Below are 25,966 nucleotides of genomic sequence, written 5' to 3' on the forward strand. Positions count from 1 at the left end.
AATTCGCCCCAGGACTATTCGATAATCCACAGCATTGCTGAGGTGCCTGCAATGCCTCTCGAAATGACTGTATTTTCCGATAATCGAAAAAGAAAATCCTTAAGGCCAATATTTCAAGCTCCTGTTAACTTTGCCAACGAGATTATTTCCATAGAAGGGATTAATTCAAAGCAGAGATGAAAATTGTCTTCTTAATAAAGTTACCAAAACGCTGATATATTGTTTCTTATATTGAGGGATAAACTAATTTTAACTAAGATACTCTAAGTCCATTATGCACAGTGGAGCATCTGATAGGTCCTCATTAAATTCGGTCTCAACAAAGGCCGGCGTTCTATCTTGCTCTAACACATTGACTGAATAACCCGCATTTCGCATATCAATCCCTCCTTTATAATGCGTAAATAATGGAATTGTATTCGCAGCAAAAGGGAGCTTTACTTTGGAAGTTGCCTCAGTAACTGGTGGCTTATTTGCATGGGGCTTCGTTATTGACTAAACACGTTTAAATTTACTCCGGGATCATTGTTTTTAAGTTGATATACAGTTCGAAATAAAATGGCGTTGCGAAGGATTGATACCGAGTTAAGGGCTAAACACCTGGAAGCTATGCCTCCTCCTACAACCAGGTATGCTGGTACACTTTTGGTAGCTTAAGATACAAAATTAAAGTTTTTATGTAGGCATACTTTAAGCGAATGGAACTTGAATAACAAACATCGAGATAGATGCTGTTTGGAGGAACAGAAGTTAGCTGACTTTATAATTGCTAAGTGCGAACGAGTGAGTAATTCGAGAGTGGGTCCAAGATATGGATGTCTAACATAGCAATCTCCTAAACAGTAATAAATATAGACTTGATTAAATGAGAAAAAACTTTCATATTCAAGAGAGTATCTTCATGATTCAAACAAATTTTTCAATTTTTTAATGTTTTTTTTCCGAGTTATAACAACAGAAAAATGAGAATTAAAATCACTTTCCCATCACAGATTTTTATAAGCTTTAACATGAAGATATTGATTTTATTCTGTAACCTTTTACTTTTCATCAACTATTTTATCTAAATACGGCCCTGGTAAGTATTTTGTGAATTTTAAGAAAACTATTAAAAATTCACTGATCTATCACATTTGTCTGTATCGTTTACGAGATCCCCATGCTGGATATCCTTATCGCGAATACATTGTATATTCCATGATTCGCGAAACTTAAAGGACTCTACGAGTCTATCAAATATGTACATATACTACGGACACGTGAGACATCTCTAAGTCTCTCTACTCGAACTTCTTATATTTCAGTTTAAAGATGAAATCGAAGAGAAAACTAAATTAAACAAAAAAGATACCGATCATAAAATTGAGGAACGTAAGCTTGACATTGAGTTCAACACCAACGAAATCATGCATCAAAGAAAAGAAGTTTGCATAGAAGTGGATAACTTGAAAACCTACATGGAGAGAATTAAAAACTGCCTAAACGCAATAGAGAAGAACGGCAAAGTTATCTGTCAGAAGTGCATTATTCTTAGGAAAGGGAGAATTGGAATAGACTTGGTAGCATTATTTTTATTTCGCTCATTATTTCTATTTTCTGTCATTTTTTTCATCAAATATTTATAATTTATATCTCCTAGAGATCTTCCAGAGATTTACTTGCTAGGGCTCGTATTTTGATACAATGTAGTCTATTTAACTTGAAGCAGACAAATATCTGGGCAATTTTCAATTTCAGAGAAAAAAGTTTCAAATTATTTACTTTATTAATTGACGTATAAAAAAAATTCCTACAAAAATTGTTTTTTTAGGTAGTACTTGTTATATATTAATAAAAAGTATAGGTTTTTATTTAAAAAAACAAAGTTGACCTTGAAATGACCTTGATGACGTCATATAAATTACTCGCAATTTCGGAATCTTATTTCCTCTTCGATGTTGAGCACTTTTAATTTGAAAGTTTTTTATCTAAAATTGATAGTTGCCCAGATATTTGCCTTTCTCAAATTCATTGAACCAGCCGGTATAGTTATAATGAGCTCAGTTTGATAGATAATTCCAGGTTCTAAGTTAATATTTTAGGATGAGATATTTCACTGATGATAAAAATGATTGTTTCGTAACCCCAAAGAGGGGCGTAACTTCCAAGAAGCCTTGATATATCTATATCCTAAATTTTAATGTGCAGTGCTATGATGACGTAGAAAGAAAGCTAAAAAATGAACTGGAAGCTATAGAACGAACTCAAAACATGCTCAGAAGTTCTTTGGAGCAGATAAACGAGCAGGTAAGAAGACTGAAATCGACCACATATTTCATGGACCGCGATTTGGAACACAAGAGCAAAGTTGCTAAAATCGAGTACCATAATAGCACTATCAACGAGACAAGTCTAAATCTCAGCATGTACCACGGATTTACTCCTTTAAATAGAGGGTAAAGAGAAGGCAAAGTGTGTATAGGGTGTCAATTTGAAAACTTGCCACCCCTATCATCTCGAAACGGTATCATTTTTTTTTTTCGTCAGAACACGTCAATTTAGTAACAGGGGAGAACAAGTTTTAGGAACAACTCAGTGCGCCTCTTTAAACTCTCTACGCCGCCAAGACACTCTCTCAAATATCTAAAATGGTAAAGAGGATAAAGTGATACATCATTTTAAAGGGTTTTCCCTTCTCTACATTATGATACATTTGTTATATTCGGCTGCTACGTTATCAAGTTCGGCGCCTTTCATTATTCTAAAATTATTTTTTCTATTAGTGTTTTGACAGTGTTGAAACTAAGATTTTTTTGTTCGAACATGTTTTATATTTGGTAATTTTTTTAATAATTCAATTTATCATCAAAAGAAAATATGTGTTAATCACTGAAGCAGATATTCATCGATCTAATTGATTTGCTAAGTCCTTAATGGAATGCTATTTCGATAAATTTTGATATTATCTGGCTTAAATTGTGCTGGGTTGAAAACGGATAAAAGTCGCTAATTAGCATATTTGAAAAGAGTCCAAATTAAATCGAAGTAAGAATTTCGGTGATTGAAACTAAAAATAGCCACGGGAATACATGAGATCCGGCAATACATTACATGGTGTGTCGAAAATAAATAGTAGCTTAAATCTCTCTTTTTAATGGCTACGGAATGACAGTGTTCGTAGACTATGGTGACATTAAGTGGTTTTTATCACTGTTTATATTTCCTTCCTCAAGCATATACACGCGTTATATTATTTCATCTCGTGTTGCGTTTTGATGGCTAAACCGATGAGTTATGCGCTCACCAAAAAAAATATAAAGATATTACAACGTTTGGAAGTCACTGGATCGTTATTGTAATTCGTCGTATAATTGGTACGGATATCAATTTATAGATGATTCAGACGAGTGTTAGCACGATAAACGAGATATTCAAAATACAGAATAAACTTACCGTCGAATTAATTCGAAACGAAGACCTCTCGACTCCAATGATGGTAGCCATAGTCAACGTAAGGTCAAGATTTTTAATTATAATTGAGAAAATTAAATTCAATGTTCTAATATTTCAAGTGTCAACTGTGTATGCCTCTGGTTTGAGTTGAAATTATTTGTTAATTATGGTTCTTACGGAGGCAACCCTAATAGTTTCCAAGATTTTTTGAAAGTGTCAAGTATATTACTCACAAACATGTGGTTAATAAAAATTAAGAATTCTAGACAATTTGGTGGAGAACACGTTGTCCTTGCAGAATCGCTCATGATTCTTTTTGCTATTGTTCATAAAAAAATTAAATTTATTAAATCATATATATTATTCAGCCCTCCAAGTTGTTAAGTTTTAACAAATTGAAACAAAATATTAAGATTACTAATAGCTTTATCTTTATTATATAGGATAAGTCAATTTACACTTGCAGGGCTCTGGCATTTGATAGACTCCCTTATTTTCAGTTCGATAAATTATAAAAACATATCTCGTCAAATACTTCGTTTTTGAGATACAGGGTGTCAAAGGTTTAGACTTTTTTTTGTTGTATTTCGCACAGAGCTCCTATAATTTTTGAGATAATTTATTCATATGTTCACCATTTTTACCTACGATGGTTCACTAGTTTTGACATATCTAGACGATTTAAAAACTTACAAGATGATATTTTTTTAGCAGTACGGTAGCTTTTTACTGCCTGCAACTTTTTTGTTTTTTACAGTTTTATCGTGTCTGTTCCGTCATTGTTTTCGAGTAATTTCAAAAAGTCTTTGAAAGGACGTATCATTAATAATCATCTTATATATATAACCGATCTTTATTTCTCAAGAAATAGGCTATCGACCGATTGGTCTTTCCGCCTGTGTGTGTACATTTGATAGAGAAGAGAAAAAGAAATTTGCTTAACAGTAAAGGATAGTAATAATTAACAATAAAAAAAATGAAAATAAAAAGAAGGGTGGTGTTAGGTTAGGTGTTCTAACAAGGAGGCAGCTGGAAAAAGATAGCGGGATTGTCTGTTTGATCTTGTTAGGCACAGTGGGTTCAGTATGTTCCAGTTGTGAGGATTGTTTTTCCATTTGGTCTGTAATTGTCTGAGTCTTTCCGTTATTCTTGTCATCCGTGTCCGTTCATAGAGGAGTTCGTTGGATGGGTTGTGTAAGGGGTTTGAGGGATTTCTTATCTTGGTGATCAGTCTAAGTGCTATTTGTTCCGTGGTCTGTATATGCTTTCTGGTTTTGTCGGTAGCGTTTGCTCTGAGAATGTGTCCGTAGTCAAGCAGCGGCCTACAAATGGCTTTATATAGTTTGGTTGCTGTTCTGGTACTGATTCCCTTGTTCTTGTATGTGAGTGCTCTAAAGTGCTTTGTCCTTTTTATAATTTCAGTCCTCGCATTTTGTATATGTTTCGTAAATTTCAGCTTATTGTCTATTGTTATTCCCAAATATTTTATGTAGTGTCTTGGTTCAGTCCTGTGACCGTCCGCCATTATTGCCGGTGAGTTGTCTTTAATTTGATAATTTGGTATTATCAATTGGTTTTTAGTGGCGTTCGGTATTAGTCGCCATTTGTAGAACCACGCCATAGTGTTGTCCGTTAGTGTTTGTAGTTTTGCTACGGTTTTCGCGGTAGTTTTGTCGTGTGCAATCAATGCCGTATCGTCCGCGTATTGTAGTATGTATGCAGTTTTGTCGATGTGCTTTTTGTCTAGCCGATTGTGGTTGTATATGTCATGGCAATAGACGTTATAAAGAAGGGGGGAGAGTGGCGATCCTTGTGGAAGCCCTTGTTCGGGAGAAAAAGGAAAGGAGAGAGTGTTGTTAATGCGTACTTCCAATTGTCTGTTTTCGAGTAGATTTTTTATTATTTTAAGTAGGTACGTTGGTGTTTTAAGTTTGTATAGTTTGTATAGTAGACCTTTGTGCCAAACACTGTCAAATGCTTTGTTAATGTCCATGAATAAACATGCTGATTTCCTGCCGCTGAGGTGTGTTGTTTGTATGTTGTTGGTTAGTTCATAATTATCTTATTTATTCGCAATTTAACAAAAACACCTTGAGACAGTCATTAAAGTTACGAATAAATTGAAATAGTTCTGGATTATTTGTAAAGTAATAATGCTTCGGATAATTATTATTACATGCTCTTATTGAAAAATCTTCGATCATTTTGATGCACTTTTACTATTATCGCGGAAAGAATTTTTTAAAATGAAATGTTCTTTTAGAAACTTTTTTAAATTACAGGAAATGGTTACAAATACAACAAAACTGCAAGACAAAAAAGTTTCTAAATTGAATATGGAATTCAAATTTTTTATATTAAGGAGTTAGTGGCGCACCATAAAAAAGTTCTGGATGGTTGAAAGAGGTCTGACCGCCGAAAAAATATCGCCCTGTAGGTTTTTAAATCATTTAAACAGGAGTTAAACACCCAGATATGGCAAAATCGTTTTTAAAAAACTTATATTTTATTAGTACAAAAGTATATTAAGAATAATTCCATCGTATGATTACTCGTCTAAATATATCCTGATATTGTGTAAAATAATGTATATGTAATGTAAAATAATTTCATTCAAATAAGCGCAAAGTCGGTATTTTCTTCCGTCAACAGAACTCGTACAAGGCTCTAGTTTAACTCATGTCAAAATTTGTGGAACATCGTAGCCAACAAATGGTGAAAATGTGAATAAATTACCTCAAAAACTATTGGAGCTGTGTGAAAAATATAAAAATAATCCAAAACTTTGACACCCTGTATCTCAAAAATAAAGCGTTGGCCGACATATATTTACATGATTTACTAAACTTACAATGAGGTACTTTATCGAATTCCAGAGTCCTGTTAGCATAAACTGACTCGCTCTGTATATTTATATTAATTACGAACACGACATATGAAATTTTAAATTAGTATTGTTTTCTAAAAACCTCTGATTTCTTTTTCGATAAAGTTTTCTTTACAATAGAAAGTATATTTTTTATTGTCTCAGGGTATGTTCGCATAACTAAACCGCTTCCCTGAATTGGCAACTTTTCTCCCATTTTACTAAATCTAGAACCATCGCATACATATATATTTCCTAAGATCGATTAACAGTACTTTTACAAAAGACAGAAAATACTAATATCACTTCATAAATGATTTACTCGAATGTTAACGCGATGTTGGACAAGATGTTGATAATGAGCGTAATACCACTAATAATCAAGATAATTGTTTTTTTTCGCGTTCTAAAGACTTATAACATGTGCCGTAGGTATGCCCATCAATTAATGAGTGAAAGTGGGAGGCGTTTAAATGTCATTTTGTAAGTGAAAGTGAATGTTGCTGACAGTAGTCTGATCCACGCATTTGGTGCTTGGGGGTGACTTCCGATCATTGTTTCTTGTGGTGTATAGTTAAGTTTCATCAGGTCAATGAGAATGACGTAATTAAAATTTTGGTTGAAAGTCGAAATTATTTGCAATTTTGGCTGTTGAACGTACTTAAGACCACCTCTGGATGTCGCCAAAGAGTGATTACAGTTTAAATTCTTGCGAAGATTTTCAAAACTTTTTTTCACTCAATAAGATTTAATTTTTTTGTGTTTCAGGTTTTAATTGTATGTTAAGTCTAAAACGTATATATGATTCACACTACAATTCGGAATTGTAGCATTAAAAACTTCTACGGTTCTTCGCATCTTCCTTGCTCCCTATAAATAAAAATAATTTCAGATCTATGTTGAATTTTCTACATCACTTCAAAAATTACTCATAAAAACACACAAATTATCGCAATAAATGTTAACTAATTTTAATATCTATAAATATCTACCAGTATCACGGGTAAGTAAATATTTTCCATGTTACATAATATGAAAATCCTCGAAAAGTCACTATCTTTATGACATATTCCTCTCTTTACCGAAAAACTTTTATTTGAAATTTTTTATCCATACAACGTACCGATTTTGAATAACTTTCAGTCACAACTTTAAATGGGACACCCTGTATATCGAAACGGTATTCCATTGCAAATAAAAATAAACACTAAAAAAGTTCATATTTTACATGGATGTTTCTTTTCGACGACAGGTAATTTATTAAATTGATAAACATTTGCTTCAGTGATTAATGCTTCTTTCCTTTTCATAGTAAATTGATTTATTACCGTAATTACCTAACCATAATATATGTTTGAATTTTTGAAAATCTCTTTCTACCTAAAAAAAACAACTGTCGAATGTAAAAAGTGCGGTACCAAAATGTAGAGAATTAAAAGCCCTTTAAAATGATGCATCACTTATCCCCCTCTACCATTCAAGATATTTAAGATAGTGCCTTTATTAGCTAGAAGATTGAAAGAGGTAAAGTAAATTCTACATAAAAATTGTTCCCGTTGGATAATAAAATCGGTGTGTCTCGGCGATTCTTAAAAAATACATTTATTTTCGAGATAATAGTGGTGAGAAGTTTTTAAATTGACGCCCTGTATACTGATCCATTATAATATGTGCAACCTCCAGCATTGTGACAAACGATGAATGGGAGGAATTTACTAAAAGCAACATTGAAAAAGCGGCCAAAGAAGTAAATTCTGCCAGACAATTGAGGGGTTACACTGACATAATCATAAAACAGGCCGTAGACGCCCTTTGGGATCAGTACCACGAGGTGAATAGCGCGTTCAAGAGGAGAATTGCCGAGATCAGGGACGTAAAGAATAAAATGGAGGTGCAACATTCTGAAGTATGTCGATTTCTTAAGTAAAGCTCAAATGTGAAGGTCATTTGAGCTTCATTTTTTATCAAAAGATTATAATCTTAGACTTTTGAATTCCATGTAAACTACTTTGACGCTAAAGTTATCATATTAAGAAATAACCTAAACTATTTTTATGAACTTTTTATGAAATATGTAGATCGTAAGACAGTCAAATGAAATTACAAGAACCGTCAGTAATTTGGAGAAGTCCTTGGCTGAAAAAGAAGGATTCGTCAAACTGGCTCATACGCGCCTTGGTAACAGGGTCCATAGGCCCGAGATGGAATTGTGTAAAGATGTAGTAGAAATTGCTTTGGTTAACGAAGTGGCTGAACTCAGAAAAAACGGGGCAATAATGCAGCGTATGCTAGCAGAGGTAACGAATTTTATAGTTGTTTATCTCGAAAGAGTAGAAACTCAAAAAAGTGGTAAAAGAATGCTTCCTACCATATCTCCGTTTAGGTTGCAAAACTTAATTATCATTTTGATGTGTGTTTGCATAACACATCAAAATGTGTGTGTTCCCGGTGTAACGAAGGCAAAATATAATAATATTTTATCATTAAATGTATAAGTATTTTGTTCATATTTTGATGCATTATTTTTTTCTTCTAGACACATGCTAATCTTCGTTACCTTTTGAAAATTCAAATTCAGCTTGAAGAAGAGATGAACATCAAAACTAACTCTCTAAAAATCGATGAGGTTGATTGCATGACATTGAGGGAGAGCATGGATTATCATGCCTTCTAAAGCAAAGTGTGTTTATGGGAAATGTAAAATTTCCATACGCCATATTTGTCTTCATTTCGTAGAAAAAAAAGTTTTAAATGTCGAAGTGATTTCTATAAGGTTTTTAAGGACCATTTTAACAAAAATTTGCCTTCGTTTTTGTTCTTTTGTTTTTTTGAAATCATGTTTGTTAGAAGATTTAGGAGACGCCATATATAGATACATGGTTAAGAGCATCTCAACGAATATTTGATTAGCCTTTTAATTTTAAAATAAATAATTAATGGCAGACTTAAGAGTTTAGTGCTTTTCTACAACGTTCTGAACACATTTTCTTTTCTAGAGTTCTCCCGAAAATTTTACATGAAAAATATAGTGTGCATTATTTTTTACTACTTACATATATCAATAAAATCTTTATTTCCACAAGGAAAAGGGCTATCGACCGTTGATGGTTTTTCTGCCCATGATACAAATTACTAAACTTAGTGTTTCATACTGTCCAAGAGAGAAAAGAAGAAAGAACAGAAATATTTTGAATCAGTTGCACTATTTACATTTACAGGTACAGTGCTCTATCAGAGTTGTATTGGGAAATTGGAGATTTGACTGTCTTGTTTGTCTTGTCAGACACAGTGGGGTTACTATTGCCCCTTTTTCTTTTTTATATTTACAGTGGTTTAAAAGAAAGTAGGTATCTAATTTAGACGCATATTTTTTTGAATAATTCCATTTATTTCTTTTAAGTTTAGTATGTCGTCTTTAGTAAATATAATAATTATTATAAGTATAATAGTTTAAGTACACAGCCTACAATAAGAACTTAATTTGCTGGAATGAACATTTTAATATTAGCATAAATTAGTTTAATTATTAACAACTACAAAATAAACTTAAGATTCACGTGAAAATAGACGGTGGCTGTAGATACCAACCATTTTATAATGAGTGAGAATCATGGTCTGATCTGAAATTGAGAAAAATATGTCGGAATGAAACCTCGCACGAAAACAAAACAGTTTATCTACATTTTCATATTTAGAATAGTGGTAAATATTTAAATTTTTCGTTTACATTACGTAACACTTACTTTCTATTTTTTCTCTCCTCTTTTTCCGGCACCGAATGATCTTCATTGTTAACGTTTCTTTGGGCTTTAGGCGGTCGTCTTTGATTTAAAAGCGACGGAGTCCAGCTAAATTCTAGATAAAGAGAAATTCGAGCATAACCAAGATTTTATAGAATATTTTTAAGGGCAGTTTTGATTTAAACGGTTAACTTCAGAACTTTCCAGCTCCCGGTCGAAATCAACGCCTCTTTTAACTAACTTTATATTTTATGTCCCACAATAAAACAATTTTTGTCGAGTTACGTTAGCTACAAGGTATAATGTCCCCCCAGGAATTTGAGAAGTTGTTAAGACTCGCGTTAGCATTATGTATTTCCAACGGTTGCTTAAGTTTTGTTATAATTTCTTGGCTTTGCCATAGTTATTTCCAACGGCAACATTTTTTTTAAATAAAAACTTCTACCACAAAAGTACCTGTATTTGATGATGAAAGACATGCCTCCAAACCATCGCCCATTGCAGGAGCAGATGGCAAAACTGCCTGTAGCACCGGTGCCGGGTGATTCACCTTAGCATGGTACTTCCGCCTGTCTTTTTGATCCTTTCTCCGACCTTGATCTTGATCCGGGTAACAATTTATAGACCTAAGGAACGATTCCAGGGGACCCATGACTGACTCCTGAATATACAAAACTTAAAATAAGAAGTTCCAATTTAGTGTACAATTAAATGTACTTTGGTACTAATTGGCACTGTTTCAGTCCAAGTGTCACTGGATGCATCGCTTACTGGCGACGCGTCTGAAATGGGACGAAATCTATGTTTCAGCCTTTTTCTATCAGTATTTGGTTTCTGTTGATCTACACACTGAATTAAAACCAAACTTATTCTTGGATTGTTATTTGTATACCTTGAGACTTTCGTCCTAACGAGCCTAACAGTGCGATATCGAGATTAGAGGCAGTCATGTCTAAGAGAGCAGAAGAACTTGAAGGTATTGTACCTAAAAATAATAGATATTTGATTCATGAGCCAATAATTAACCAACACAACTATACCTTTAACATTATTAAGAGTGTGCCTGCCACCAGATCCATCAAATAATGTCATAAGCTTAAATTTGGCCTCTAAGTTACTGCCCAAGTCTGTGGGAGACATGGCGGTAGCTCCAGCTACGCTACTTGCCGCTGAACTCAAATGATCGCGCAGCATCAGCCCTTGGGTCATTGAAAACTCGGCGTATTCTACATCGTTTTCACCTGGAAAGAGTAAGTACATGCAAGTTTTAGTTGTTACTTCTCTAGAGACGCCGCTCACCGGGGAGATTCCATCGTATGTACTTCAATAACTAACACTGTGAAGGATGAATCGGAATTCAATAAAAGTTTCTAAATGAAACTTTACAAAATTTTATACGAAATTATTATAAAAATATTTATTTAAAAAATGTGTGGCGATATAAGAATTAAACTATTAAAGGTTAATTTGGTATGGATTCGCCTGCATGGCCTAAGAAGAGCTGGGTGTCTTTTTCCACCTGACTACCACGTTCGGGGCTCTGATGACTCTCATAATATTCGTAAGATACACTTCCGCAGTCACCGTGCCCTAATAGGTATAGAAGAGTTATCGGGTAACGAAAATCGTAGTTTTTAGTGAAAACATTTAGTAATCCGAAAATAAGAGTTTTTAGTAAAATTGAAACCCTACTTTCAACAATTCTTCTAGTTATTGTAATCATAAATGCAAATAAGTTACTTTTGCCATCTTTAGGTTTCATCTTTTATATCTGGGTCATAACTACATTGCCCTCTAACACAAAAGCATAAATCCAAATTAATTTTGGAAAAGAAAATAATTATAAAGAATGTCCTATTAACAATAATTAAAAGTTAAAAAAGAAGATACATGAACAATCTGAAATATCTTTAACAACAGTATAATTGAAGTAGAGTATTGGTCCCAATTATAACTTAAGTTTCAAATATTGGAGAAGAGTTCATAAACTACATACAGAACTATAAAAATAAAGAATTTTTCTAGCAACTCACCTGACATGGTTTCAATATCAACGTCGTTCTCATCGTTTGAGTTATCACCAGTAGTAATTAGATTCACTTCTCGAGGCTCAAATTCCTCTATTAAAGGTTCAGGTTCACTTAGATCCTAAAAAGAATTGTATTCAATCTTTATGTATGTAAACATCCCAGCATTAACTTTCTTTCAATCACTCAAAAAAGGTATATCGCAATTGAAGAAAAAAGTTTAAAATTGTAAATCGCAAAGTTCTAAAGTAAAGATACAAAGAACGAGGCTAGTAACAACATCACGTGTTGGAGTGAAAGTTCAGCTACATAATTTGGGGAATCAAGGAGGAGTGGTTGACAGAAGTGCCAAAAACTCGAAAAACACGAAACTTTTAGCTTCATAAAAATTAATGACAAAAATCTGAAAATAAAACTTACGCTCTCACTGCTACTACTACTGAGTATCAAAGAAACTGTCGAATTCAGCAAATTTGGAGAACTCAAAGAAGTCCCCAACCCTCCCAAAAGTTGGTGCGATGAATCCGGAGTCAGCACCGATTCATTTGCTTTTTTGCTTTGAACTTGAGTTTGAATAGAAGATGCCGAGGTAGAAGAACTGCTGCTCACAATATTATTGTTGTTACATGGACAGTTATTCTCAGCGGAGGAATTTTTCGTTTGAACTGAACTGGAAAAAATATTTACGTCAATAAAATTAGTAGACAATATAATATATTCTCAGACTTGGTACTACAACCAGCTACAGCCGCGTTCACATTCCTTGCCAAGATTGCGAAATTGGCCGAGTATGATTTCTCCGCAACGTTGCTTTGAGAAGTGGAAGGAGTCGATCGAATATCAACGGCGACATCGTTTCCTACGGAAGGAGATAAACTTTGAACCGAGTACATGCTCTTAACTAGAGCCACACTGTGGATGTCGCCTTGATTACTTGCTCCTAAGGTGGCGGCAACGGCGTTTCTCGATATTTCTGCGGCCAAGCGCTGAAATGTCGAGATAATTTAGATATTTTTTGAAGCACTACGGTCACCTAAAATATAGAGAACTACTTTTCGGCACAAAGCCATAGATAAAAGCGTAAAAGGCATTTTTGTTGTCGTTTTAGCAAACAAGGTGCAAGCAGTTCTGACTAGTGTTGACTGTATGAAACCAATCAGTACGCGCTCAAAATTATACATTAAGAGGGTCATTAACAAATAATTTGATGAATATATACGTTTTTATACAAATCAAGTGATTTAAATAAAATAACAATAATAATAATAATCTGAATAATTCACCTCTTTTGATTCATTTATTTGCGAAATATACTGATTTTGCACTGTCTGAAGCTGATTAATGTACCATTGTTGATCTCGACATCGCTGATAGAAAGTGGGGGCACGAACTTGAAATCTAAAAAATTATATCAGGTGCTACGTTTGTAGGACAGAATATCAATGAATAGTCACGTGAGCTTTCACTACATTACATTTAAATTATAATAGAAAAACTCAGATCATTACATTCAAGAAACTTTTTTGTAAAAACTTACCTGAGCACAAGGGTATCCAAAGCGACATTCAGATACCCTTCACTGGCCAATAAATCCAAACGAAAGAATCTGTTATATCCCCAACATTCGCCTACTTCAAAATCAGAAGCAAACTCCCTGACGATATTTTTATCGGAATCCCTGCAGGCTTGATGGATCATCTCAACACGATACTCATATCTTATTGAAAAAAATACATAATAAACGCCTAAGTGCGATGGAACATCAAGCTCTCCGTGTACTTAATTTTAAACTGAATTCTGTAAATTATACACACTTTGAGGGCTCTGGATATCCAGCGCTGAGCTCCAGAAAAACGGACAAATAATTCCCTCGGACCACCCCATTCCCATCAGGGTATACTTTCAGTCTCCAGCAGAGACCGTTGCAATGTAAAGGGGTGGAATATACAGGGTCAGCTTTACGTTGCAGTTGGGTAAAACCATGCATTACGAAAGTACTGCTACTGTACGCAGGCACGATTTCACTAAAAACCAAAAAGAATTGTATATGAGCCAAATTATTAATGTTTTATCAAGTTTAACCGCAAACTAATTTGGATAGAAACGTTGAAATAGATTCTAAATTTCTATTGAAACTAATTCGAAGTTAAAATTGAAAGCACATTAATAATTTGACTCTGAATGTAGTAGAACCTATGGAAATCAGCGGGCACTGGCGCAGTGACAAAGCTAGTCATTGGTTTCTTCCTCACGTTGTGAATCATCCGCGAGAGTTCTGAACTTTTTGAAATCAAATCCGATCGAGTACAGGTGTGCAACTGATGTTCAATTTCATGAAGGAGATGCTCCAGTTGCTCAGTTTCCTATATATATTTTTTAAGTGATTGTTTATATAAGAACTGTGTTAACAGATTAGTAATAATTATAGAAGAAAAGGCCAACACTGTCATTAATTCAACAACAGCAATGGTATCTAACCTCATCAGGTCCCATCCCACAGAAATATACAAAAATGAGCCAGAAAATTGTGAAGACGTACTTGTGCAGATGACTCTGTGGCCTGTTCTCAGCAGCTTTTAATTTTACTTACTTGAGTAAGGGTGTCTTTCTGGCCCATTAATGTGAGAAGTTTAGTTTTTAGTTGCGAATCCAGCCTTGCTATCATAAGTTCCACAGCATTTCGGATTTCTCGTACTCTTTCATCTTTGGCAGATCTGACCGACTCCACATTTCTTTCCTAAATTTTAAATTTACTTTCAATAGAAATAATTAAAGGTAGAAGTCAATAGATGGTGTGAATTTTATCCACTTAAATTATACATAAATTGCAAAAGCATTATTAAAATAAGACTGAAAACCTTATGAAGAAAATTAGAAAATTTTGTTTTAATAAAAACATCAGGTATAAAAAAGTGAAAGTAATAAAAAAAATTAACAAAATAAAATAACATTGTAACATACCACTTCCTGGACAATGCAAATGAGCTCCATTAACCTTCTTCTCAGCTGAGCCACCTCATCTTTTATTTGTGTAACATGCTGCTCATACACTTCATCTAGTGGCTTAAATGTATGACCTGAATGAGTGCCACCCCATAAAGCACACTGATGACAGATACAACAACGGCATGTCCAACAATAAACTGACAACTTTTCAAAATGAGTGGCACATCTGCACAATAATTTAGAGACGGATAATTTACAAATTGTTCAAAAAAAGTAATAAGTTTTAATCTTACTTATCCCTTTCATTTTCATCACCCCGGTTACTGTTTAAACTAACAGCCTGTAGGGTATCAAGTTGTTGGGTGACCTCTTCAACCCAGCGGCAATTCACTAATTCATGGAGATGCAAGGAAGCTCGACAATGGGGACATTGTGACCTTTGCTCAGTAAGCCATCTCCTAATGCAAACATAACAGCACAGCTTTGAGCAGTGAGGGCATAGATGAGCATCCCTCAACTTTTCCATGCATATGAAGCAACGAAACACCTCTGCAAGGGTCTACAAATCATCATAATAATGTACTATGTGTTTTTTTATAAAAATAAAAATGTGTCAGAAATTTTAATTGAGGTGTCTTACAAATTCAGTTGAGGAGCTATTGAAACAATTCATGTTTGTGAATATTGGGGTTTATTACGATATTTGTACAATTGATTTTGACATACTCAAATGACAGAATCAGGCAAAGTAAGGACAGAAATGTTGGAATTAGTAAATGGTAACTATGAAGCAACAGGGTTTGAAAAAGTTTATGAACAGGGATTCTTAAAAACCATTTTGTTCTAGCTCTCACACTTCACTTACAAAGGGCTTAAAATTACATTGAAAAGCAATGAGTGTTCATACTAAAATGGGCGCTATGTATTCAGATGGAAGCTGTGCTATTTTGAGCGTGTGAGCTTCTCTTAAGCCCTAGTATCAAAAAACTTAACGGTTAAATAATTCACCTCAACGCTGTGATCATCCTGTTTACTTCCTGGTTTGTTTCTTGTTGCCATTTCACGTAATTGAACCAGATCAATACAGTATCAAAACTGTGACCTAGACTAAGATCAAATCTTCATTCTGCCCCTATATCTAGTTTTAAGTGAATGACCGACTTCTTTGTCGGGTTCTTTCTTGGACAAAGAACTACAGTTATTATTTCTGCACGTTCAAATACTCAACACAAACCAGTTCCTCATTTTTTTATTTTGATTTATTATTTTTTTAATTTTACCATATGTTTGTGACGTTTCGTGTCTCAAATATTTTGATGTGATTAAACGTATGTGGGCCGTAACAAACTAGCCGTAAAATTAGAATTGGCAATCCTGCTGACGTATTTAAAGATGGATGCAGATACGTTTTGATTTACTGATTAGAAATTTAATTTTTTAACTGATCAATAAAATTAATGAGATATTTCTCGATTACTGAAACATACGTTAACATAAATCTTATATCTTATAAAGGTAAAAGATTTAACATTCTTCAACAACTTTTTTCTTCCTAAATAGAGAAAGTTCGTTCTATTCTCTTACATACATTCGTTATTTCATAAGTTAACATAATCAATTCTTAATTTATTAACTCTTTCATAATTTCCTCTACGAGATTGTCTCTATTTTGATGAGTGACCTGAAATAAATGTTCATAATTATACATTGTATATATAGTGAGTGAAATAATATAGGGAATACGGTGCCTACAAGTAATATCTTTAGAATTTAGAATAGTCGACCTCAGTTTTTCACATATTCCAAATTTCCGGATTTAAATCCGGATCCGAATATTTACATTTTCAATAATGTATATTTAATAATGCGTGTAATAAGTAATAATTAATATTTAAAAATGCACCACTATCAGATGTTAATTTAAAAAATAACGCTATCGGCTTCATGAGAAAAACGATTTCGCATTTTCTAATGTTTCATTTAAACATTTACAATTAAAACAATTACAGTAAATTCATTACTTTTAAAACCAAATTAATTAACCATTAATTGTTGCGAATTTCATATTACCGTTTATATGTATGTATATATATATATATATATATATACATACATACATACCACAGTTCAGGATCTGAATTCAAAATTTCGCTAAAGAATATATTTTTCGAAAAATAAAAATGCCGTTTATATACCGCGTTGAAAAATACTCCCTAATTTGTTCATAAAATCATAAATTTGAGGGAAATTTTTCGACATCTGGCATATGTTTATATTGGGTCCCTGTATATTATTTCACGTATCTTCACCATTTTTAAACCAGTGAGCAATACGCTCGCAAAAGCTGACTGTAAAGATATTTGAATGATTAGAGGTATTATATTTTTTTCTTCATTCCTCTATGGACTGGTCCTTTTGCAAAAGGCAGATTATAAAGTTTTGCATCTTTCGTACCATTTAGATGATCAAGCTAAGTAGTGGCAGGACGAACAAGATATTTATAATATGAATTAAGCTAATAAATAAGGTGTTCTGTCGTTCGAAAAATTCGTAAGAATGTAGTTAACATTTATTGATTGAAATTAAGTGCCGCTATAAAGTTTTTTCCACCTTTAAGTCGTGTTCCTCCCTCAAGCTAAAACGATACGCACTTTTCACTAAAAAAACACCCGATGCTGATTAATTGTTCTCTGGATTAAAAAAGTTAAATTTGTAAGCTCTGCCAGTTACCCAAATCGGAAAACAGACAGAATTAGAATAAAATACATCATTGGTGATGATCTTTAAGGATTACGAAATCTTTGTTTTTTTGTATGTCTTAATATGATCATTGATTTGATATGATATTCCTCAAAACACGTATGTACATATGTATATTAGGCATTTTTATTTTAAACGGGAAGTTAAATCAAGAGCCAGCCTTAGCAAATCTGGCGTCCTGTGTGAATTTTTTAATCACCACCCCTCTATCTCTAAAAAAAGTCCCCAATCAGAAAAGTTCTCCTTTTTGGGTCATGACCTATCCTACCCCCTCCCGCGTAAAACTGGTACTGATTTAATTAATTATATAGATCTAGAAATATTTCTCTCCGTGTTCCCCGTGTAAAATAACATTTATATTTACTAACAGTGATAAGTTGGCATGAAGAATTCTTTTTCAATTGCTCAACAAATGGAGGTCCTTTAATAGGAACAGTGGCCAAAATTCTAACGCGCTCTTTGCTAAATGCTGCAGACATTGCATCCTCAAATTTTTTGCTGAAGAGTTCCATTTTTCCAATTTCATCAATAACCAGTAGACCTTCGTCCTATAATATTACCAAATGCTACTTAAGCACTTGCATATTTAGGTATTTCTTTAAAAAAGTGCACAGGGTGTTTCCTAAATTAAAAGGATACTCCTTGGGTTAAAATAAAATAAAAGATACTGTAAATGTATATATGTCTGGAATCGCATAATTTTTAAAATAATGGGTGTTAAAAAAACAATTCTGGTATTTTTGAAAGTTAGACGGGTATTGACAAGAAAATTGGATCAATGTATGCTAGCGGATGATAGCTGCTTTACACTATTTTTTCCTAATTCTATATATTCAAATTATTTGAGTGCAAGTTCGGGTAGAGATCTGCAAGAGATTGGAATTTAATTTTAATTTTAAACACCAAAGGAATTAAAAATATATCAAGGGACAAAAAATTCATATGTTTAATTGCTATATTCGATACATTACTAAAATTACAAAGAACTGCGGGGCTTACTATTTCTGGCAGACTTGTCTTGTGGGTACGCCCCTGACATTAATAAATAAACTTTGATATACACATATATACTGCATGATATAGAAAAGAGAACACCCCGTAAAAATGGTTTTATTTTTGGTATGCATGTTTGTATAGGGGAACATAAAAAACAATTAATTGACAATTTTATTTATACAATTTAAACAATTTTCAGTTATGCTTGTCAATGTATTTACGAGTTATCAGGTGGTTTCATTTTTTTCCTACAAAAAATTGCAATATATCAACAATACAACTGCAAAATATCATTTATTGATGCATAGTGTGATATTAGATTACTCAAATGTGTCTAGACGCAGAATGAAGCGAAATTTTCATTAATTGAGAGAATTTGAGGAAGATTGAATAGTAGGTCCATGAGACGTTGGTCTGTCGTTTAGCGAAATCGTCACTAGATTGAACCGTAGTATAAAAACTATAGTGAGATGTTGTCAGACATGGTTTCAAGAGCAAATAGGAAGAATGAGAGGTATCTCGAAGAATTACAGAACGCCAAGATCGCCCCCTTCGAATTATAGGCCTAAGATATAGTTTCATCTCGTCGAGGACGCTAGCAGATCAGTGGTTTGCTGAGTATGGAAGGGCCATTAGGGGTGGAACCATTTATCGTCGGATAAGAAGTTTTGGACTGATTTCCTATCGTTCTTGTGTTACCCATCACCTTCAATCATTGTCAAAATCAGCTGCAGTGGTGAAGAGAACAGACACATTGGAATCTGGAATGAGATAATATCATGTTTAGTGACGAATCCAGATTCTGTTTGGGTATGTATGATGGTCGAGCAAGAGTGAGAAGAAGATGGGGTGAAAGACGGGACCTCAGTTGACAATACAGAGAACTGTCCATTAGACTGTCAAGGTAATAGTTTGGGATGCTATTGCATTTGGTAGCAGGTCACCTTTATTTTTCATCAGAAGCAGTATGACAGCCCAGCGATACATCCAAGAAGTCCTGGAACTTCATCTTTTGCCTTCTTTGGAAACTCTTGTTAATCCAGTTTTCCAGCAAGACAATGCACAACCACATATGGCTAGAGTAACTATTTACTTCTTTCAAAAAAATACAATCAATTTGCTACCTTAACCACCTGGATCTCCAGACCTCTCACCTATTGAAGATGTATGTGATATTGTTGGTAGAATATTGTATAATTTATCCCATCTCCCACAAACCCTAGCGGCGCTGTCATGTCTAGTTAACCTGAAATGAGATCCTCCCAGAGGACATCAATCACCTCATCAGATCTATGCTTATATGTGTACAGGTTAGTTCAGGTTAGTTAGACACCGCACGGAAGACCGACAAATTATCTATTTTTTTTGGTTTTTAACGATTAAATTTGTTGATTTAAAAAAAAAGTATTTCTTTTAGCTTAAGAAATGTGTATGCCAAAAATGATTTAAATAAAACTATTTTTACAGGCTGTTATCTTTTCTACATCACGCAGTATACATATAAATATTGAAAAGACTCCATAATATTCTTATTCAATATCAAAAATTTGAATTAAATCGATTCAAGTATTTGAAAAAAGTATTAAAACGCGATATTTTTTTTAAATTTCAACACTCAGTATTTCGGAAAAAAACGATTACGGCCATATATTTAAATTTGCGTCATGCGTTTAGGAAATACCCTGTATAAGCAGGTTTCTTACAAAGGACGTAATAGTATTTAATGTAACATTTTCAAAGTTCTTGACGTAGACTGTATATTGTCCTAAGTGTCTTATATCGGGAGAAGCAAGATGGCTCCTAAAACCATTAAATTAAATTATGGTTTTCCTGAATGCCGACGGATCCATAAAGATTTCTTACGTTTTATCTGCTAGGACAGATGAGACGCCCGACTTGATTAGGCGAATGATGAATCCAATTCTTTGAAATCTATCATTACGCAGCTCATCTGTGGTAAACCCGTCGAATGTTGAATTTGAATCGGTTAAACGTTTGATTACTTTCTTAGTCAACGTCGTTTTCCCAATTCCTGTAAATGTAAAAAAAAATGATTATCCAGAAATCGTTGGGAAAAAACAGGGAACTGCAATTGCAATGCAAAAATATTTATTCAAGATGTGATATATTATCATGGATCTTTTAGGGGACACTAGTACTCTGCAAAATAATAAAAATATGTTAATAGACCTATGGTTGAAAACGCACTATTATTGACATTCAGGGTGGCAAAATGTTTCAAATATTTCCATAATGATACGTTACACCCTGTATATGAATGAAACATCTTATTTGTTTTTTTAATTCCAAACATTTTTCTTGTATCTTGTAATTTGACAACAATTCCTAAATTAATAGTATGGAGGATAACTAATAAGAAAAAATACTACCTGGCACACCTGTGATGAGGATGTGTTTCATTTTAAGTTCTTAAATGAAAAGATAGCGATATTGAATTATAGTAAAACGAAATTATTACTTCTCTGCAATTTGGGAACAGAAAAATTAAAACCTTTGAACCGGGAACGAGAACCAACTATAGATTTCATACTGCATTGTTGCCAGTTTATTACAATTAAATTTCTATTATATCTATTCTTTGTAGCAAAAGGAATTCTTATGTAGTGCAGTAATTATTACCGTGAATACGCCATCTGTAAACTTGACATTATTATTTTCTATAGAGTTTTAAATTTTGTGCTATTAAATTAAAAAAAGATAATTGATATTTTATTCCTAACTATTAAACATTCAACTGGCAACATACTCAACAGCGTTGCAAAAGTCAAAAGTAAATGTCAGTTAGGTAAACAATTTTCCTAACCTCAAAAAGCCGCCTTTTGAATAATTGTTATGTTTGTATTTAGTTTAAATTAAGCATTATAAGACTTACTGTATTGGTTTATTGAATTTGGAAGCTTCAAAAAGGATTATAGTTTTGAAAATGTCTGGGGGTATGCTGTATGGGGGAGATGAGATCGGGGCATTAGTTTTTGACCCTGGTCACCAATCTTTACGAGTGGGATATGCCCAGGAAGATACACCTAAAGCCGAAATTCCTGCTGTTGTTGGAGTGGCACCTGATGATTCTGTGAAACTGGAGCCAGAGGCTAAACCAGATGATAGCAATGTATCATCAAAGTCTCGTAAGTTACCTAATTATTCTAAGTGGCATAATGTGTAGACCTTGTTGGGGCCCATAGAGTAGAACGTAGGTGTCCTCATTGAGGGGCAGGGATAAGAAACTTTCCCCGTTGAAACAAAATATCTCATATCCTACTTGAAATGAAAATTGCTGATAATTAACACATTGCATTAATGAAATGACAGACACTTGTGTCTGTTTCCGTATTGATTTGTAAGGCGATAATAAACACTAGTTTCTGCAAATATTTTCTTTTGTGAGGCTACACCGACTCAAATTGTAAATGTAAATTCCTTGTGGTGTCTCGTGGCTTAGCTAACTATATTCCCGTAGCAGAGTTGTAGAAAAAATTATTATTGAAACTTCTATTGCCCTTCAATGAATTTTACTTCTCTTACTCATGTGACAAGGTTATGCAAACATTTTATCTAAAGTTTATGAAAGACTTAGAGAATTTTTATATTTTCTAAATACAATAAACAAAAAAACAATATAAGTTAGTTAATAAGAGATTATGGTTATAACATTCAATTTATAAAGTCCCATCAAGTATATTAGAAATACAATGGACTTAGTACATTGAGCAATTATTTATAGCAAAAAAATTTGTCTGTTCCTTAAGTGTTCATATTAAACGAATCATACTGCATTTGTATCAATTTTCTACCTATCCCAACAAGCAGTCAATAAACAATGTGAAAGTTTTTGTTGTAAAATCTAAAAATATATATGTGTAAAAAATATAATATTTTCAATTTGCTAAATCTTTAAAATCAAACCAACAGGCAATGGTCTGTGTAATAGTTGTTAGTATGCTCTTTTCATTATTATTAAAGCATCTTAAATGTTTTATTCATTGATACATATCGGATTAATTCATGTTGTTTCTCTTCATAATAATACATTTTATTATGAGAGCCAACAAGATTGTTACAGTTGACCAAAACACTGCTCAATTAGTGGCTCACAGGTGTATTTTTATTATGAATATTGCAAAAAATCTCAAATTTGTATTATATCTTTAAATAATTGCTTCTGGGTAATGATATTATTTTATGATCTAAAAAAACCTTTGAGATTTTCCTTAGGTGTTACCAGCTGCCACGCTATGAGCTGATTAAACAAATATTTACATTTCTTTGGTGTTCATTCAATGAAACCAAGTTAATAATATTGCCAAATTGACTAATGAACTTAATGAGAGCATATTTGAATAACAAAAATTATTCACTACGCACAGTAGTATGCCCCTAGGTAACAACTGCACTCAACCAACTTTAACCAACATGGAACACGTAGCTCTGCAAAATAGGACAAATGTAAAGAAAACAGAATGGGAGGCGAAACAGCTGCATGGAATTGAATACAAGATTTATTTTCTGCGAGAAATAGTTTAAGTAGAAATTTTGCTTATAAATTTCCATTTTGTAATATTACATTGTACCTTCTTTTTCGTAAATGCTAAAAATTCGAAACTTAAGCTATGTGAAGGGTACTGTAGAGTGCTGACCCAAGATCGAATAAGCATATTAAGGACATAAACATTTCTGCAAGATGGGCAACTATGGGTGTGATTCACTACTTAGCCAACTTGTCTCTGTCATTAGTTTAGTGTCTACATTAGTTTAATTTCAGAACATAAATTTTACATTGATACGACTTTCCTGCATGTGCCTCGTCCCAACATGGAATTACACAGTTATATGAAAGAGGGAATGATAGAGAACTGGGACATGTTTGAAAAAATTCTCGACTATTCATATGAAAAAGTATAATTTGTTAGATAACCGAATGCAAATGATTGTACGTAATTCATGCACGTCTAGATTATTCAGTCGGAGTCCCATTACCATCCAGTGCTTTTCTCGGAATCACCTGGGAACCAGAGACAAAAACGTGAAAGACTCACGGAACTTATGTTCGAAAAGTACAAAGTACCCGCCTTTTTCTTGGTTAAAAATGCCGCATTGGCCGCCTTTGCCAACGGCCGGGCGACTGCCTTGGTGATAGATAGTGGGGCCACTCATACCTCTGCTGTACCTGTAGTAGACGGTTATGTAATTTCCAATGCCGTTGTAAAATCACCACTAGGAGGGGATTACTTAACTTTGAGGTATTCAGCAACAATTCCAGATCACCAGAAACAGTCAGAAACGCACAGGATACTGCTCATTATTTTTGGCGCCTATTTTAGACTGTTTCTGACTATTGGGAATTTATTTTCTCTCATGTTGGAACGAAACTCTTATATATTGAAAGAGTGAAAAGTTTCAGAGGAAAAGGTTACTTACGGGGGGAACAAGAGTATATGATTTTAGGGCAAGAGATATGTTAGAATCTATGGGAATTGATCTAACACCTGCGGCATTAATAGCTGCAAAAGATGTAGTTAGAGACAAGGATAAGCCAAGATTTTCAAAAAAGAAATTTAATTTCCAACCGTCGAATTCCTGGATGACTTATATGGTCAAAAGGACTGTGCAAGATTTTCAGCAGTCTGTCCTTCAGGTAAGTCACTTTTTATCGAATTTGAGCATGATTTTACGTTGGTAGTTCACGTTCTTTTGTTGTTGAAAGCTGTAAATTTGATCAGGTCGCGGAAGGGCAGTATGATGAGCGAATTGTATCGAACATTCCTGCAGTTCATTACGAATTTCCTACGGGATTTCATCAGGATTTTAACACAGAACGTTTCAAGCTCGCGGAGGGATTGTTTGACCATGCTATGTTGGGTGCTGGCCATATTGGTGAGCACATTTGTTTTTTTTAATTATATATTAATTTAGACTTCAGAAGTTTAATTTTGATTTATGGTCTCGTGACATATAAATATTTTGGAAAAACAGTAATATGAGAGTTGCAAAAATGTGTTATTCCTTTATAGCTGCCACCAGTGCGGGAATGTGCGACGTAGATATTCGACCCGCACTATATAGTTCAGTAGTTTTAACAGGAGGAAATTCACTCGTGCAGGTAATATTTTACTGTTAAATCTGAAAATGTTTTATTCTGAATTGAGTTCTGTACGTATCAAAAATTGGAATTTTGGAAGTGTCGAAATACCTTTTATGGCCTCGGATATTTGCCTGAGTTTTGAAGAAAATTACAAATGTTTAAATAGGTTGTTGGAGGCTAGAAACAGCTTTTGAAATTATATAATCTCCAAAATTTACCAAAAGATGATTGGATTTTCAATTAATATTTATAATTGTGAATTTCAAATTGGAACTCAGATTTTTTTTCGTTTACATGAAAATTTTCATTTAATTTTGGAAACCTCGGAACACTATTGTAGAAATTAAAGTCTTAGTTTCTCCCACTTAAGTTTACGTAAGTATCTAGTATCGACGGTTTTCGGTAAATTCACGTTCTTAGGGATTTGGTGATCGTCTCAGCAGAGATCTGCAATCTAGATCTCCGGGTTCCATGAAGTTGAAGATTATCGCAGCTAATGGGACAGTCGAACGACGGTTCGGCTCTTGGGTGGGTGGTTCCATTTTGGCGTCGATTGGAACATTTCAGCAAATGTGGATGTCCATGCAAGAGTATCAGGAATCGGGCAAGGCTCAAATTGATCGGAAATGTCCTTAAACTTGATTTTGTCTCATTTTATTCGATATATCCTTGGATAAACCTTTTATACACGTGTCTATTAATGTAAAAGTAATTTTTCTTTTCAATAAATATTTTTATATGAAATGGTGGTTTATTTGTGGAGATGTGTTACATCTTAAAAAAAAACGAAATTTCACGTTTAGGAATTTTAGTTGTACAGGTAAATAGTACTTGGGTATTAGTTACCTAATAGTATCGGCACAGAATCACTAGCTAGCAATAGTCTGGTCAAATGCTTTAAACACGACTGGACAACCTGTACTATAACCGGGCGACACCGTCATTAGCAAATACGTTGCTCAAATTAATCTAAGAAACGATCAGTAGTTGACAAATCCTTATTGATGAATGGACCAGTTTTATTCACAGATGAGGCTCGGTTTAGATTTCGACTTGATACCTGAAGACAATGTGTTTGGCGTGAATAGGAAGGTTAGAA

The 25,966-nt window shown here is 33.7% G+C and overlaps 3 protein-coding genes across 7 annotated transcripts; 2 read left to right on the top strand and 1 right to left on the bottom strand.

Moving 5' to 3' along the window:
• Positions 1-458: 458 nt before the first annotated feature.
• Tektin-C (Tektin C) lies at positions 459-9,489 on the top strand. The gene is made up of 7 exons (XM_066289974.1): positions 459-629; positions 684-783; positions 1,305-1,559; positions 2,188-2,435; positions 7,982-8,204; positions 8,377-8,595; positions 8,835-9,489. Exons 1-7 carry the CDS (start codon positions 559-561, stop codon positions 8,970-8,972), a joined length of 1,254 nt encoding a protein of 417 aa, XP_066146071.1. The 5' UTR covers positions 459-558; the 3' UTR covers positions 8,973-9,489.
• Positions 9,490-9,665: 176 nt separating this feature from the next.
• LOC136343301 (E3 ubiquitin-protein ligase TRIM37) lies at positions 9,666-21,322 on the bottom strand. 5 transcript variants are annotated; one of them, XM_066289932.1, is made up of 20 exons: positions 21,158-21,322; positions 20,631-20,799; positions 20,471-20,567; positions 18,140-18,319; positions 15,305-15,570; positions 15,027-15,237; positions 14,656-14,802; positions 14,259-14,428; positions 13,880-14,089; positions 13,603-13,782; positions 13,349-13,463; positions 12,792-13,051; positions 12,486-12,735; positions 12,072-12,186; positions 11,079-11,279; positions 10,951-11,023; positions 10,756-10,903; positions 10,495-10,699; positions 10,042-10,153; positions 9,666-9,918 (listed from the first exon to the last, which is right to left on the bottom strand). In XM_066289932.1, the coding sequence occupies exons 1-20, from the start codon at positions 21,186-21,188 to the stop codon at positions 9,891-9,893; spliced, it is 3,168 nt and encodes a 1,055-aa protein (XP_066146029.1). In that variant the 5' UTR covers positions 21,189-21,322; the 3' UTR covers positions 9,666-9,890. The 5 variants fall into 5 exon arrangements, with proteins under 5 accessions (XP_066146029.1, XP_066146030.1, XP_066146031.1 ...); XM_066289933.1 differs by having other exon boundaries at positions 10,756-10,880; positions 10,931-11,023; XM_066289934.1 differs by lacking the exons at positions 20,471-20,567; positions 21,158-21,322 and having other exon boundaries at positions 20,631-20,756.
• A 244-nt stretch (positions 21,323-21,566) lies between these two features.
• On the top strand, positions 21,567-25,611 carry Bap55 (Brahma associated protein 55kD). Its single transcript, XM_066289973.1, has 7 exons — positions 21,567-21,913; positions 23,548-23,681; positions 23,739-24,025; positions 24,231-24,420; positions 24,506-24,659; positions 24,797-24,885; positions 25,288-25,611. Exons 1-7 carry the CDS (start codon positions 21,712-21,714, stop codon positions 25,501-25,503), a joined length of 1,272 nt encoding a protein of 423 aa, XP_066146070.1. The 5' UTR covers positions 21,567-21,711; the 3' UTR covers positions 25,504-25,611.
• Positions 25,612-25,966: the final 355 nt, after the last annotated feature.

This window comes from Euwallacea fornicatus, chromosome 14, assembly GCF_040115645.1.
Source record: "Euwallacea fornicatus isolate EFF26 chromosome 14, ASM4011564v1, whole genome shotgun sequence".
Lineage (NCBI taxonomy): Eukaryota > Metazoa > Arthropoda > Insecta > Coleoptera > Curculionidae > Euwallacea > Euwallacea fornicatus.